The following is a 14370-nucleotide window of genomic DNA, read 5'->3' as shown; positions in this document are numbered from 1 at the left end:
GTTATTATCTATATATTAATTTTAATTTTTTAAGAAGTATTCTTTATTTATTTCTAGCTTTTTTACTTTTTGTTATTGAAAGTAATAATGATCATAGAGTCTATGCTATAACAAATTATATGTATCTATGTACAAAGACCATTACATACATTACTAAATTAATTTTAATAAGAATAGTAATAAATTCAGACCGTAGTAACATAATGTTTAATCAACTATACACAAAAAAGTAGATAAAGTATTAGTTACTTTATTTTTTGGGGATATACTTTTAAATATTAAGTAATTTAAAGTTTTAGTTTGCTAATATCTTTTTAAATAGTCAAATTGCTAGTAATATGCACTTTTTGATTAAGATGGGCATATATCAATTTTTTTATATTTTATAGTTTATCTTGGATTTTCTAATAATATAAGTAAAAAATAATTATAATATTTTAATAAGAAAACAAATTAGTAATACTACTAGGAAAGTGAAACAAAATAGTGACATAAGAGAAGTGAAAAAAGAAAATAATAAAAGATGAAAAATGAAAAATAAAAGAAAGTAGTAAAAAAAGGATTGAATAAACAAAAAAAGAACAAAATAAAATAGTAAGGGTACTTTTGTCTTAAAATATTAAATTGGGGGGAGGGGGGACGAAGTTGTCATTTAATGAATTCAAAGGTCAAAGCACAAGGATAAGGTTTATTAGGAGGATTTAGTGCATTTAACCCTTTGAAATACAACCATAATAAAATTCTACCAAATGCGTCCAGAAACAAATTATAATAATATTGATTGTAGTTGTAGGTTAACAGTACTTAAAATAACGATAATAAAATAAATTTATAATGAAAAGCAAAGGTGATATTAAAAAAAATAAGGTCTAATTACATTTACGTCCCTTGTGCTTTGGCCAAACTATCGCTACAGCCCCTATGTTTGAAATATTATAGTCACACCCTTTTAACTGGATAGGGCCATAACACACACACCTTTCTTGTTTTTAACCATAAAAGGGTAAATTACTAATAACCACCTTCTGATTTCATCTATTGCCATGTAATCCCTCTAATATTTCAAAATATCCATTTCACCCCTTATGATTTCATGTAAACTAAAAATTTAACAAAAAAAAAAATAGCATATGTAATGTCGTTAGTTGAAATACTAGCGCTACCCTTACTTAAATGTTAAATCAAACGATGACTTACCTATCTGTATAAAATCATAAGGGGATTATGTGGATAAATGCAAAAATCATAAGAAGGTAAAGTGGATATTTATGCAAGTCATAGGGAGGTTAAATGGATATTAAGATTTCATCATACACAGTTTTAGAATGTGGGTGGTCTAGTCACCGTAATTGATTATGCATTCTGTCCAATTTTCACATTATATAAAATCACAGAGGGGTTATGTGGCCCTTTTAAAATCTTAGGGAGGTTATCTGGTATTATGTAAAACTACAAGGGTATCATATGTAATTTACCCTAAAAAAATGACGTCTACTAATTGACGCAGGATAAAAAATGGTACAATCTTCCCAAAACAACCCTAAATAAAAAAAAAGGAAAAAAAAGAAACCATAAAAATCAGATAGTAAACTAAAAATAAAGGAGATAACGATGTTGACTTCCATCTCCCATGTATCCTTCTCTCCTCCCTTCTCTTATATCCGCCTTTTCATTTCCTGCAATATCCTTTCCTATTTCCACTTATTTTTTCAATTATTATTTTCTTTTGTTCTAAACCCTACTATAAGACCCAGTTGAAAGACACGCCTCAAAGGCCATGTAATCAAAGCACCGATGTATACAATTGCAAAACCACAGACAAAGCAAATTAGAGAATTTGTTCTTCTTCTTTTTATTTATTTTCCTAAGCTAAGGGAATTTATTATAAAAGTTCATGTTTTGGTTGAATTAGACTAAAGTTTGAGAAGTGAGATGTAAATTTCTGAGACGAGCTTGGGAAATCGAGGGCTACTGAGATGAACTGATGGGGTATAGGATAAGGATAGGAGTCCTATAAAATAAGAGCAAACTATCTAAACTTTTAGAATTATTGGCTTTTAGCCATTGAACTATTAAAAGTGTGATTTTGCCACTGAACTATCTAAAGTTTTGATTCTGAGCAATTTTGTCACATTTAATCGTTAACTAATAACTATGCTAGAACTGAGTGCTCACATGATTCACCAAATAACATAAAGGGGTATAGTTAATAATTAAATCTGAAGGAATGGTCTAGAATCTAAATTTTAGATGGTTCAGTGATCAAAATCAGATTTTTAATAATTCAGTGGGCAAAACTCTACGATTTCTTAAGTTTAGTGCCCATTTGAATAATTAGTTCAAAAATAAATAGGGTGTATCTTAAAAAAGTAGAAGAAATTTGCAAAGCTTGATGCTAAAGAAGCAAAGTATTTCTTGAATCTATCTTGGGCAAAGTTTAGGTTTTGTTGGCGAAAGATCGATGATGCACATGGTATTTTATTAACGTGGGGCTTGAGGGATGGAATGCAGAGAGGTTGAATGTGCTGGTGCCAAATCTAATCTTATACATTGGAGAGGTAAAATTGTTTATTTAGGACTGGTTGGTTGAGAGTTGCAAATGCCAAAGAGAATGTGTTGGCTTCTCCCGTTGTAATTTATTGCTTTTGCCTTTTTGGTATTTGTTTTCCTTTATATATATATGTATGTATGTATGTATATATATTTCACTTCTTATTTTGCAGCCATGGGTAGGGCTCTCAACGGGCCGGGTTTGGGCCGGAATTTATTATTCCGGGCCCGGACCCGAATTACTATACCGGACCCGGATCCGACCCGTTTACCCGACGGGTCTTTTATTCTATGTTCCGGATCCGGATCCGACGGGTCCCCGATCCGGGTCGGGTCTACCCGAACAAATTTAGCAAAATTTATAATTTCTAATAAAAATGAGAAAAAAATATATTTGTAAACTAATTTCTAAAGCCATGGGTATTAGTGTTCTAACTAGAGGTCTTTCGACAATGTTTAGGATCTGTCAAGTTAAAAAGGATGATTGTAATATTTCCAAGTTCTGGGGGGTGTAATGGTAGTTTGACCAAAGCACAAGGGAGGCAAATATTATTAACCCAAAAAATAATTATAATAAAAAATAAAAGAGTCAAAAAAGAAAAATAAAACTGTTATACGGCGGGGCGTTAGTGGACAATGCTCGCAACGAATTTTCAGTTGTTCCCATATGGAGTTATCAAGTTCCGGCCTCCGTCCACCGCCACAGCCGGCGGCCAAGAAGAAGCAGAAAACGACAATTCACGCCCTTAGTCACGATATACTCTGCATGATTTTCACCTTTCTTGACCTCGTCCAGCTCATCCGCTGCTCCGCTGCCTGCAAATCATGGTATTTTTTGTGACAGCTGGTTGTTCAAGAATTTTCCATGCTTTTAGCTTGTTTTTGTTTATTATCTATCCTCTTTTTTTTTGGTTCTTTTGCCCTCATTCCTCAATGCCCATTTGTTTTTCTGAGTCCATTTTTGGCTAAAGTTTGTGCCTTTAGTCTTAATTGGGCTTTCAATGTGTTGTTATTTCTTTTAGATGGAGTAGCTTCTGAACCAGTTTTGCGTGCTCTGAACTAGCAGATGGAAGCTCTTTTAAGATGCTGTTAAATTATTAGTCCCATCCCCCCTCCCCCCAACCATTTTTCTTTTCCTGTTCTTGGTTGACTTAGAAATTTGTTTGATTTTGTTAATGATGGCCAGTTATTATAAGGCAAGATAATAATTTAGTTGGGGATTAAGCTTTTGATAATTCAAAATTTTTCACAAAATACTGTTGGTGCAGAAAAAGAAAGTTGTGCTTTATTCAGATCATATCCTTAGAAAGTTCAGTCTGTGGATTAGCAAGAGGTATGACTCATATTAGAAATGAATTTTCAGTACATGTTTAAGGGGTAGTAGCTAAGTCGGTTGATCTAATTCCACATTGCTCAAAATTTTCTCACGAAAATGAGTTTTTTTTTTGTCTATAAATTGGACAGAGGCTTGATTTTCAGCTATCATCTTAAATTATCACATTAAGAGTAATTTCTCATCTGCTTGTTAGATGCCTCTTACTTTCATGATACTGAAATTGATCTTGTTTAATATTCAGTTATGGAACGCTGACCTGTGTTTAAATCGTAAGTCTGGTATTATTTATATGAATGCTGAATTCAGTTAGTTAAGCTTAAGTAGGATTGGCTCTCAAGTTACTGGTAAACAACTCTTTAGAAGTGATTTCAATGTCAGCCTATCAACACGCATGGACATCAAGATGTTATTAAATGGCAATTTCTAGGCAAAGGTGTTTGTCACTGATTCTTTGAGGCTTCAATGTCCGCTAAGCAGATTGTCTGTAATAAAATCGGGTCTATTTGTATGCTATTTTGCATTTGTTGCATATCTTCTTTATAATTAGTATTAGTGATATTTCTTTTTCATGGGTTCTAATAAGTATTGGTTGCATGCATGTAACCCCAAGTAGTTAAACTTTTGTGAACCCACCCATTGTGTGTATGGATCTCAACAACTACAGACTTATGTCCAGTATGTGAACTTACTTTATAATGGTTGTACAATATTTCTCCCAAAAAACTTAAAACCTATTTGTTTCGATTTCATAAGGAGTACAGTCATCAACAAACTCAAGTTGTTGGAAATACAATATCACAAGCAACAAGATGCAGATGCTTTCAGCCTTCCTGAAGCATCTATACAATTAGGAAGATCATTAAATATTCATATGGAGCAGATTGCTATTGAACAGTACAGATTTGCTTTGCACAAAGGCCCTGCTAATGTTTTCCAGTGGAAAGGTCATTCAGTTGGGTAAGTGTGTTCTCTGTCTTCTGACGTTTACTGGATTTCATAGCATAACAAGAATGAGATATATATAGCTTGGCCACTTTAGCCTCTCGTCTTCTTCCTTGTGCATTACTTAGAAAATCTGTTACAAGCAATAGCGAGCTAAGTTTCTCTCAGTCTCTTTAAGAATTATCCCATTTGAAGTTTATGGAGGCATTTGTATGTTTTGTTTGGATTATTTTCTGGTTGGTTTAATCAGCTTGCTTTTGATTAGGGTCAATAAGTGCCGCATGAAGATGGGACTGTTTCTTACTGGTGTGGGTGACAAGGTAAGGTAAATTTCAATTTTTACTTTTACCAACATGTGGTTGTGAAATTGGAAGTGAAACTTCTTTTCATCGAATAAGTGAATCACCAAGGCAATGCTTTATTACATATATTAAGGCAAATTCTACTGCATGGCGGTTTCCGAATGTTCGATGATCTGGTTCAATGGGTGTATGAGCTAAAACTTGTTCTTTTACTGTGTGAGAGATGTCTGCCGTTGACTAAATTTAGAAGCAGGGAAACTAGAGCTTAGGGTCAAGGAGTGTATGATTTTCTTCAGGGTGAAAAACCTTTGCTGTTTAATTTATCTGGGGATATGATTTTAATGGTTGAAACATAAGAAAGAAAAGTAATATTCTGATAACAGGATGTATATATTTGTAGGTAGAGCGCAGTTTTGAGGTTTGTAACATTGCGTCTTAGCTTACTTTCCAATCTCATGCACGATTATTCCATTTGTTCTTTTTATAATCATTCAGCTTCACAACAAGCTATTAGTTTTGTCTTAGCTTCTGTACAATTTGGTTTAAAGGTAAATATGGTTTCAGGCATTGTGCTTTCCAATTTTGTCTAACTAAAGAGTCTCAAATTTTTCATGTTCTTCTAATTTCGTCTATGGTTCCTTGGGTTTAATTTTGTTATCAGTACTTAGATACCTACACATCTTTTCTGCATCCATCTGTTTCGATCCTTGGGGCAATCTGCATCTTTGTTTTAACTGAAATTATTACTTTGCTAATGATACAAGATGATGCGTCTGTGGTCAGCAGAAAGTTACAATTTCTTGGATGAATACAGCCTTCCTGATAAAGCCCCTTTAATCGATTTCGACTTTGATGAGAACAAGGTAACTTGAATATCTGATGTTTTACTGCCTATAAGCTGATTTGTTCTTAGCCTTTTTATTCAATGTTCTTTAAAAGGGAGCTAAGGATAAGGAACAATCACATGGCCCAAAGATTTATGGTGGAAAAAACACAATTTTAGTGGAATATTAGTAAGCCAAATAAACTCGGAACTTAAGTTGTGGTAAGCCAAGTAAAATTGGAACTCCAATGGTTGTAGCAAGAAAATTGAAATGTATATTGTGGTGTATGTGGCTTTAGAAGGGGGCCAAATTTGGATTTTGGTACTTGGAACATTTATTGCTCTATGCTATTAATATTAACTGGCACAAACCAAATGCTTGTCTTTGTTGCTCCTTCATTTTGCGAGTTCAAGTGAATGCTGCCTTGGCTTTTCATTGAACATGTCTAATTTGAGGTTGCATAGGAGCCAGATGGTTAGCCGATACAGGCTTCTCATGTCACATCAATTCACTAACATGGAAGACTTCATGGCAAGGATAGATCTTCCTTTATTTGTCTTACTTTCTGTTGGATGTGGGGGCTTTTGTTGGTTGTCAGCAAATATTCATTCTCAGTCTTCGCATAACTTGGGCCAGTGTTCATCAGCTGCCAATTTTTGGCTTTTGGCACTTCTTATACCTTTACACATAGAGGTGCAAGTAATCATGCCTAAGCAGTTTAGTTTTTCATACTCCAACAATCACTTGATTGTATTGATTGCATTACCAGCATTTGAGGGTGGTTCATGTGAAGAGTCTGCAGTTTAATGCCTCGTAATTGTTGCAATAGAATATGATCAATATATAAGTGAAGAGATAACGAGCTCATGGCTCGATGACTTTTCATGTTTATTAGTTGTTCTGGAAATCCTCTATTGATTTATTTGATGGTTTGGGTTTACCACGAGGTAACATTAATTAATTGCAAGATTGCTATGAAATTTGTCCTAGCTTGTTCAACCTTCAAAAGAGTTGACAAATATAAACTCTTGGAAGGAAATTTATTCTATGTTAGCTTATTTTGATTCATTTCCCAGCCAACTAAATTAGATCAATTCCAAGATTTGCTCCATGTTCTATCAGCTGACTGTCATTTTCCCACATATGTTTATTGGCACCATGAAGAAAATTGGTAGTCTTAAATTCTTTTGATGTTTGGTCCCTTGCCAAAAATATGCTTATGAGTGATGGGCACAATAAAAATTCTTGCTTTGTGGTTAAAGGATGTGGACAGCACATGGGTCCAGTGGCTTCTTGTCCATGAAGTATAAGTCTTTTCTCCCCAACTGTCACAGCTTTCTTGAATAGGTTAATTATGTTTGGTCCAAGCTGGATTTTGATTGTGGTGTAATCTTGGAATGTCTTGATATTGTCTTATAGGTTGTTGGTTTGGTAGGGACTCGTATGTGCATATGGACGCGTACTGGGACAAGAAACATATTTTCTTCTCGTGATGGCATGTTTACCAAGGGATTGTGCATGAGGTGCGTGATAATAATAGCATTATCAATCACAAGAACATTCATTTACAAGAGTATGACCCAGTATAATTGGAATGGTGAACGATTTACAATAGGTTTTTCTCTCTCGCTCACTGGGATAATTCTTTCAAGGGTTAAAAACAAAAAAGCTCCCTGCTGTATACCTAATACACAAAAAAGTCCTCTGTGGTTTCAAAACATACGAAACGACACCTCATGTTTTGAACTAAATTGTAAACTAACAGAATTCGTTAAACTTAACGAAAATGATGGTTTCAGCTGTTAAACTTACCGGATTCCGTTAAGTTTGCCGTTAAGTTTATCGGATTCCGTTAAGTTTTCCGTTAATTTTATCGCATTCCGTTAAGTTTTCCGTTAAATTTATCGGATTCCGTTAATTTTAACGAATTCTGTTAGTTTATGATTTAGTTCAAAACATGAGGTGTCGTTTTGTATGTTTTGAAACCACGAGGGACTTTTCTGTGTATTAGACATATCACAGGGGGCTTATTTGTTTTTAACCCTTCTTTCAAACTCACTTGTATGCTGGCTTATGTTATTGACCAAATCAGGTGATACTAAGAAGAAGAAGAAGAATCAGTCTTAGGCTATGTTCTGGGTTATGGGTTCTAGGGTTTCTTCGACCCAGTTGGATCTCGTTATATTATTTTCTATAGTTGTTGGACCTATGTCAACATATTAACACGGATAATGAAAGAATTTTCTCATGCTTGCAGTTATGTGGATCCAGAAGCTGTGGTTGGGTGTGAGGATGGCAAAGCTCGTGTTTTTGACATGTATAGCAGAAAGTGTTCTCAAATTATCAAGTACGTGAATTGTTTGACTTTTAACTTGACTGATTTTGGGTTTTATTTTGATTTAATACAATCTGGGAGAAAAGAGGAAGATAAAGAAGAAGACAGAAGGAAAGAGGAGGAAGCAGCAAGAAAATGAGTGGGGGATAACCAAGGATGAACAGAAAGTTGGATAAAATTTGAAAAAAAAACTGAAGAAGAAATGATGTGAAAGACAATACGATGAAACAAAACAAAAGGAAAAGGAAAGTGATTTGCAAAATGTGAACTAAAATATTAATGAAAATTGTCTTGTTAATTTATCGAATTCTTCATCATCATTTTTGATAGGTTCCATTTTAAGTTGTATCTACCACAGTTTCTTTTTCTCTCAACACAATGACATCAGAAAATGTAACAATTATGTTATTCTTACCTTAAATCCAAAGGAAATGTAAAATTATCATTGATGAATATATCTAAGCCAAACATGCTAGTGGGTGGTGTTGGTACATTCTAATCGAGAGTTAATGATTCAGAAATCTAATTATCAAGAAAAAGTCGATAAGTTGTTCATTATGTGCTTTTAGAGGGTATTTTCATTGTCAGGGATATAATTGAGACAAGCCAGCTTTAAGAGCTCTTAGAGGTCAATTATGTTGAAGATGGGCTAATAGTTTGACTGGTTGTTTCCTTTTGTGGATTAGGTACACTCCTATTTTGTGCTTTTTGGTTCCATTTCAGATTAATTAGACATAATGGACCATTTAAGCACCCGTTCAATGACAAGTACCACTCAATCTGTGTTTTGCTAAGAGTTATGTTTGGTTTTACTTGAGAAGTGGCATTTTTTCCTATTCTAGGACAAATTTGTCATTCACTTTGTTGCTTGGCATAAATAATGTTCCAGGGCGAAAATATTTAAAACAAGGCACAGCTAGTCTTTCTTTTTCTGACAAACAGGCAAAACATGCTAGCCAATAGGAAACCATTGTTCCTCTAAAACTTATGGTTTCCTCTAAAACTCAAGAACTATGTGAGAAAGAAAGGAAAATGTGGAGAGAGAGAGAGATACTGATATTTGTTTGTAATTTGAAGCTGGAATTAAGCGATTTATTTTCTTTTCTCAAATTAAGGGATTTGTTTTCTTGATCTTCTCAACTCACGGAAAATAGTCTAAAATCTACTCCTTTTTGGTTGATTTTTTCAGGATGCATCCTGGGCCAATTACATGCTTATCTTTCAGTGATGATCAGTTACTCATTTCTGGTTCCTCTCTTGGAAGTATTTCCATGTCGGATATTTCCTCTGATCAGCAAGTAACCACACTGAAGCCACTCAGTTCTGCAGGTCTTACAATCTCTTTGTATGAGAATCCTTTGGTTGAGAAACTTTCATTCATATATATGTCCTGCATGTCTCTACGATGTTATGGATCTGTAGAGAATATTTTGTTGAACAAAAAGTGGTTAGTAGCAGATGTTTGCAACTATTCTTACCAAAGTTCAGTTTTTAAGCAGAAGTGTAACTAGAAACAGTGCAAAGGCTAAGTATCTCATTTTCCTCCTGCTAAGTCTCCAGGGACAGATTGCTTGCATGCAGGAGGAAAGTTTCAGCTCAGATTGGTATCTATTTAACTAATCCATCCTTAAGCAAAAGGGACTTTCTTTATGGGAGGCTTTTGCATTTTCTCTAGAGCTAAGCATGTATAAATGTTTAATGCACCTAAACGTTGATGTAAGGATTTTGAACCTGATTGCCTTAATTGAGCAGTATATTGTACAATGTTATTAAAATGCATTACAGAAAGAGGTTAGAAACCAAATGCCTATGAAATACTTATGGTGTAATATTGTCTTTGATATCTTCAACTCCCAAAGTTTGGAGGGTTGTTTATTGAGAAATTTCAAACAATGGTAATTGAGACAAAAACATTTTTCAATTCTTAAAGAAACATGAATAATGCTTTTCTTTTCCTGCTTGAATAACATATGCCTAAAGGGAAAAGATAAGAAGCAAGACAACTTTTCATATAGTAACTAAGGATCTAGAAAGTTGTAGCATAGTAACTAAGGATCTAGAAAGTTGTAGTTATCCTTTAACATAGCTAATTGGTTTATGTTACTCAAGTTGGTGCCCCTGTGGTGTTTCTCTGGGGAGCTAAAACAAAGTCCTATTAGAAAAACTCTTTTCTTCTTGTGATATTGAATTGAGAATTGCAACATATCTGTTGATTTTCTGACAACTACAAATTTGTTCAACAGGCATAAAGACATTGTGCTTTAACCCTCGCTCCAATCTACTGTTTGCTGGATCAACTGATGGCCATGCATCTTGTTGGGATATTAGGTACGAAAAAGACTTGCAAGAAGCAGATAAACATTTGAACCCATCCTCTGATATTGTCAGTGGCTTCTTTGAGGCTACTGTTTGTGGTAATGAGCTTTTGATCCGACATGACTACACGAATCTTGGCTGTGTAGAATTATGGTTCTCTTAGAACTATGAAAGTGAGAAATGCTAATGTTTGCCACAAGTTTAGGTTTTTAATTCATCTTTCTGATGAACCTTTATTCTGTCTCATGCTAATAATGGGAAATGCAAGTGCCTAAGCCCTTTTTCTCTTAGCCTTGACACAGGAGCATATTAATTCCTATGCTGATATTGAATAATTAATTGCTTAGAATTTTGTTTGATTAATTAGAGTTCTGTATAAGATTTTGATTAAGTGCTGCCGTATCTCTGGAACTGTTGTTTTAATGGTTGATGCACAGATGGTTAGCAAGTTGTCCATTTAGTAATTTTGCTGCCTATGGCAACATTGGAGTTTTGCACCCTTATTAGTAGTCCTTAGTTGGCTAATTCAGGAGCTTCCATCAGCCTGTTGACTTAAAGATCATGATTCAAATATCAGATACTTGGTATTTTGTAGTTCTTGAAACTCTTCTCTATTGGATGATTGTATAGTCTCGTTAAACTTGCTAGCTAGTGCTCCTTTGTGCACCAAGTTTTAAAGATCCTAACTGGCAGATGTTATGGAGTTGGTTGGTGTGTTGTCTAATGTTCATGTATTAAGCTAGGAGTCGAGAGCCAGAATTTATTGAAAACCCAATTTTTTAACATTCTTTTGACAGCCAATGGTAGAAAGAATTTCTATTTGGGACCAAGCATATCTGCAATGGATGCAGGATTAAGACAAAGTAACAACTGAATCAAGACATTTTAGTATCCAAAAGTAGCTTATTACGCATGAGCGAGGCCTAACTGTATTATTTGTCGACAAGTTGAGCACATGCAATAACATGACCAGCAAGGTCATTTATGTTGCGAATGTAAGGAGCACTTAGACCCATGAATGGCACTACAAACATGATCTTGATAGATCCTGCATAGCTGGTAGGGCTTAGCTACAGTCTCTGCCCTTCTTTTTGGACTTGATCATCTTTCATAGCTCTTGGATGTCCAAAATGAAATTAGTGTACCTATTATGAATGAACTGCCATAGCAAGTTTCTTTTGCTGCATTTTATTCGATATGAGGTCTTAAGATCATCAACCTTTCTAACATGATATTCTGCTTTTGAGTTTTCCATGGGCTGTTTTTGTCTGCTCAAAATAATTGCGGAGGAGGAAATCCTAGGTGCATAGCACATCAGATTTTTGTTATAAATCCTAGTTACATAACACATCAGATTTTTGTTATACTCTAATAATCCAGTCTTTTTGCATCAGCAGTTACATAAATGTCATCATAGAGACTCCTATGAAGCTAACCTGCAACACAGTATTGCCAGGGGCTTTAGAAATGAGAGGGAATGGGATTCGCTAAGCTTGAATTTGTGCACTTGAATTCTCAATTTCAGGGGGAGGGAGGAAAGTATATTTGCTATGATTTGTTGCAGCACTCAATTAGTTTGGCCCAATAATATTTTATTTATGCCACAATGAAATCTTGGTTTTCTGTGGAATAATATGCAAGATGAGGACTAGTTCTTCATCTGTTTGTGAATATTTCCACTATAGAAGTTTTGAGTATGTCTTAGATGTGAGTTACATTTTGTTCTCCTGTCTTGCAGGACATTACGGCGTCTATGGGAAACACGCGTTAGTCCCAACGTTCTTTATTCGATAAATCACCTGAGGAATGACACATCAACATTAGTCATTGGTGGTATAGATGGTATCATAAGAATTCTGGACCAGGATACAGGTCAAGTACTCTCAAGATGCATTGTTGACGATGCTACTGGTGTATCAAGTCGATCAAAAGACAGGCATCATCAAATCATTGAAACAAAGAAGGTGAGAAGGCTCTCTGAAGATGTTCAGGTTGATCGTCTGCCTATAGCTCCTAGACCACCTATCACGTGCTTAGCTGTTGGGATGCAGAAAGTTGTTACAATGAATAATGATAAATGCATTAGGGTGTGGAAGTTTAGAACTGATTAAATAGTTCTTCATTAAGTGTTTTAGTTTGTCCAGATGGAAATAGTCGTCGATCTGTCATAAACATTAACCCCCATGCATGGTGAAGTATGCAAGAGGCTTTGTGACAGATTTTTTTCACCATGTTGTATTTCAAGGTTACCCATATACAATGAAGAATGCAAGAGGCTTCCATAGCAGATTTTCCTGCCTTATTATATGTCAAGTATGTTATATTCAGAAACTCCATCTATGATCCATTCATAGATATTGTTTGCATTGTAAGAGTTTTGGAGGATGTTTGGTTTGTCTTCTATAAGAATATTCGGGTAAGTTGTTTGTATTCTCGAGAGGAGGAGGAGGATTTATTCGACTTAGAGAGAGAAGTGAGCTGAAGAAATAGTGTGTTTAGAATGGTGAGTTTGAAGGGTATTTAGAGCAAAATTTTCATTCGGCTACAGTATTTATTGCAGTGTACTGTACTACTACAGTGCATACTACAATGTCTAGTGCAATTTTTTCTGCCGTATTTACATAGTAACTTGCCGAATTGCTACAGTATTTTCTGGTACTACAATGAATTCCAACATTGTTTATTTTTGTAAAATTTATGGAATTTGTGAGAAAATCCCATAACAATCATCTTCATTTTGTTGTAGTCTATCAAAACTTTCTTCTGAGCTTGAGGACTTTGGTTCTTGTTTAGATACTTGTGGTTTTCCTTTTGATTGTAGTTGAGAGAGAATTTGTCAATTGTTGGACAAATTCTTGTTTATCCATGATTGAGATAGTTTTGCTGTTGTAATTGACTTTTGTTGCAAAACTGGCTTGTTTATAGATCTCTTGATTTGATTGATTTTGGGTTCTTCTAAGCCATGCTTGAATGTTTGCTGGTTGAATAAAGCCTTTTGTGAATGCTGGTCACCATTTCGTATACCCCTATCAAAGAGTATCATAACAAGATCTGCTAGTATGTCGAGGGACTTCCTCCTCCGGTATCAGAGTCAGGAGGGGAAGTGGAGTGATAAATGTGTTACTTAGGTTGTTATGATATTGCTAGTATGCATCTACGAGTTCAGATCTTGCTGCCCGAACAACAAACTTTAAGAAGCCTTTGAGGGCGGTCTAGACAGTAAGACAATGGGATTTGGCAATATGACCTGTAGGCCTAAATAGGTCCTTGAAGAATGATAGTACCTAGGGTGATAAGCGGCTTTAAAGTCAGACCTGATCTTTTAGATCCATACCATCTATGTCATAATTTGTCTAAATGATATGTTTATCCCTTATGGATTCTGAAGGATCTGTACCAAGGGGAAGCGAACTCTACATATCTGTGTTTCGTCTTAGTATTTTTTGTTGATTTACTTATTTATCTTCGTTTTTATGATTTACTTTTTTAATTTTGTTATTAATGGCTTCTTTCTTTAGATCTAGTTTTAAAAATTTTATTCTCTTCAAATATCTCTTGTTCAAATACTCGTTTAAAAGAAGAAATAAATATACGAGACATTAATCAAGAAATTAATAACTGGGAAATTCTTAGGTATCAAGAACATGAAATATATCAAAATAGTAAACAATGGAAAATCAGATCTGATTATACAAGTAAGATAGTTGAACAAACTATTGTTATAAATGCTGAGCATGAAGAAATCAAACTCTTATAAGAAAAAAA

General features: G+C 34.6%; 1 protein-coding gene across 2 annotated transcripts; it reads left to right on the top strand.

Annotated features, from left to right (window-relative positions):
* Positions 1-3148: 3148 nt before the first annotated feature.
* LOC113727159 (F-box/WD-40 repeat-containing protein At3g52030-like) lies at positions 3149-12939 on the top strand. Of its 2 annotated transcripts, none has more exons than XM_072080317.1 (9): positions 3149-3378; positions 4640-4843; positions 5094-5148; positions 5895-5993; positions 7374-7477; positions 8212-8301; positions 9479-9618; positions 10533-10703; positions 12344-12939. In XM_072080317.1, exons 1-9 carry the CDS (start codon positions 3218-3220, stop codon positions 12397-12399), a joined length of 1080 nt encoding a protein of 359 aa, XP_071936418.1. In that variant the 5' UTR covers positions 3149-3217; the 3' UTR covers positions 12400-12939. The 2 variants fall into 2 exon arrangements, with proteins under 2 accessions (XP_071936418.1, XP_071936417.1); XM_072080316.1 differs by having other exon boundaries at positions 3150-3378; positions 10533-10617.
* The last annotated feature ends 1431 nt before the right edge of the window (positions 12940-14370 follow it).

This window comes from Coffea arabica, chromosome 2e, assembly GCF_036785885.1.
Source record: "Coffea arabica cultivar ET-39 chromosome 2e, Coffea Arabica ET-39 HiFi, whole genome shotgun sequence".
Classification (NCBI taxonomy): domain Eukaryota; kingdom Viridiplantae; phylum Streptophyta; class Magnoliopsida; order Gentianales; family Rubiaceae; genus Coffea; species Coffea arabica.
This window is presented reverse-complemented; position numbering and strand designations above follow the sequence as displayed.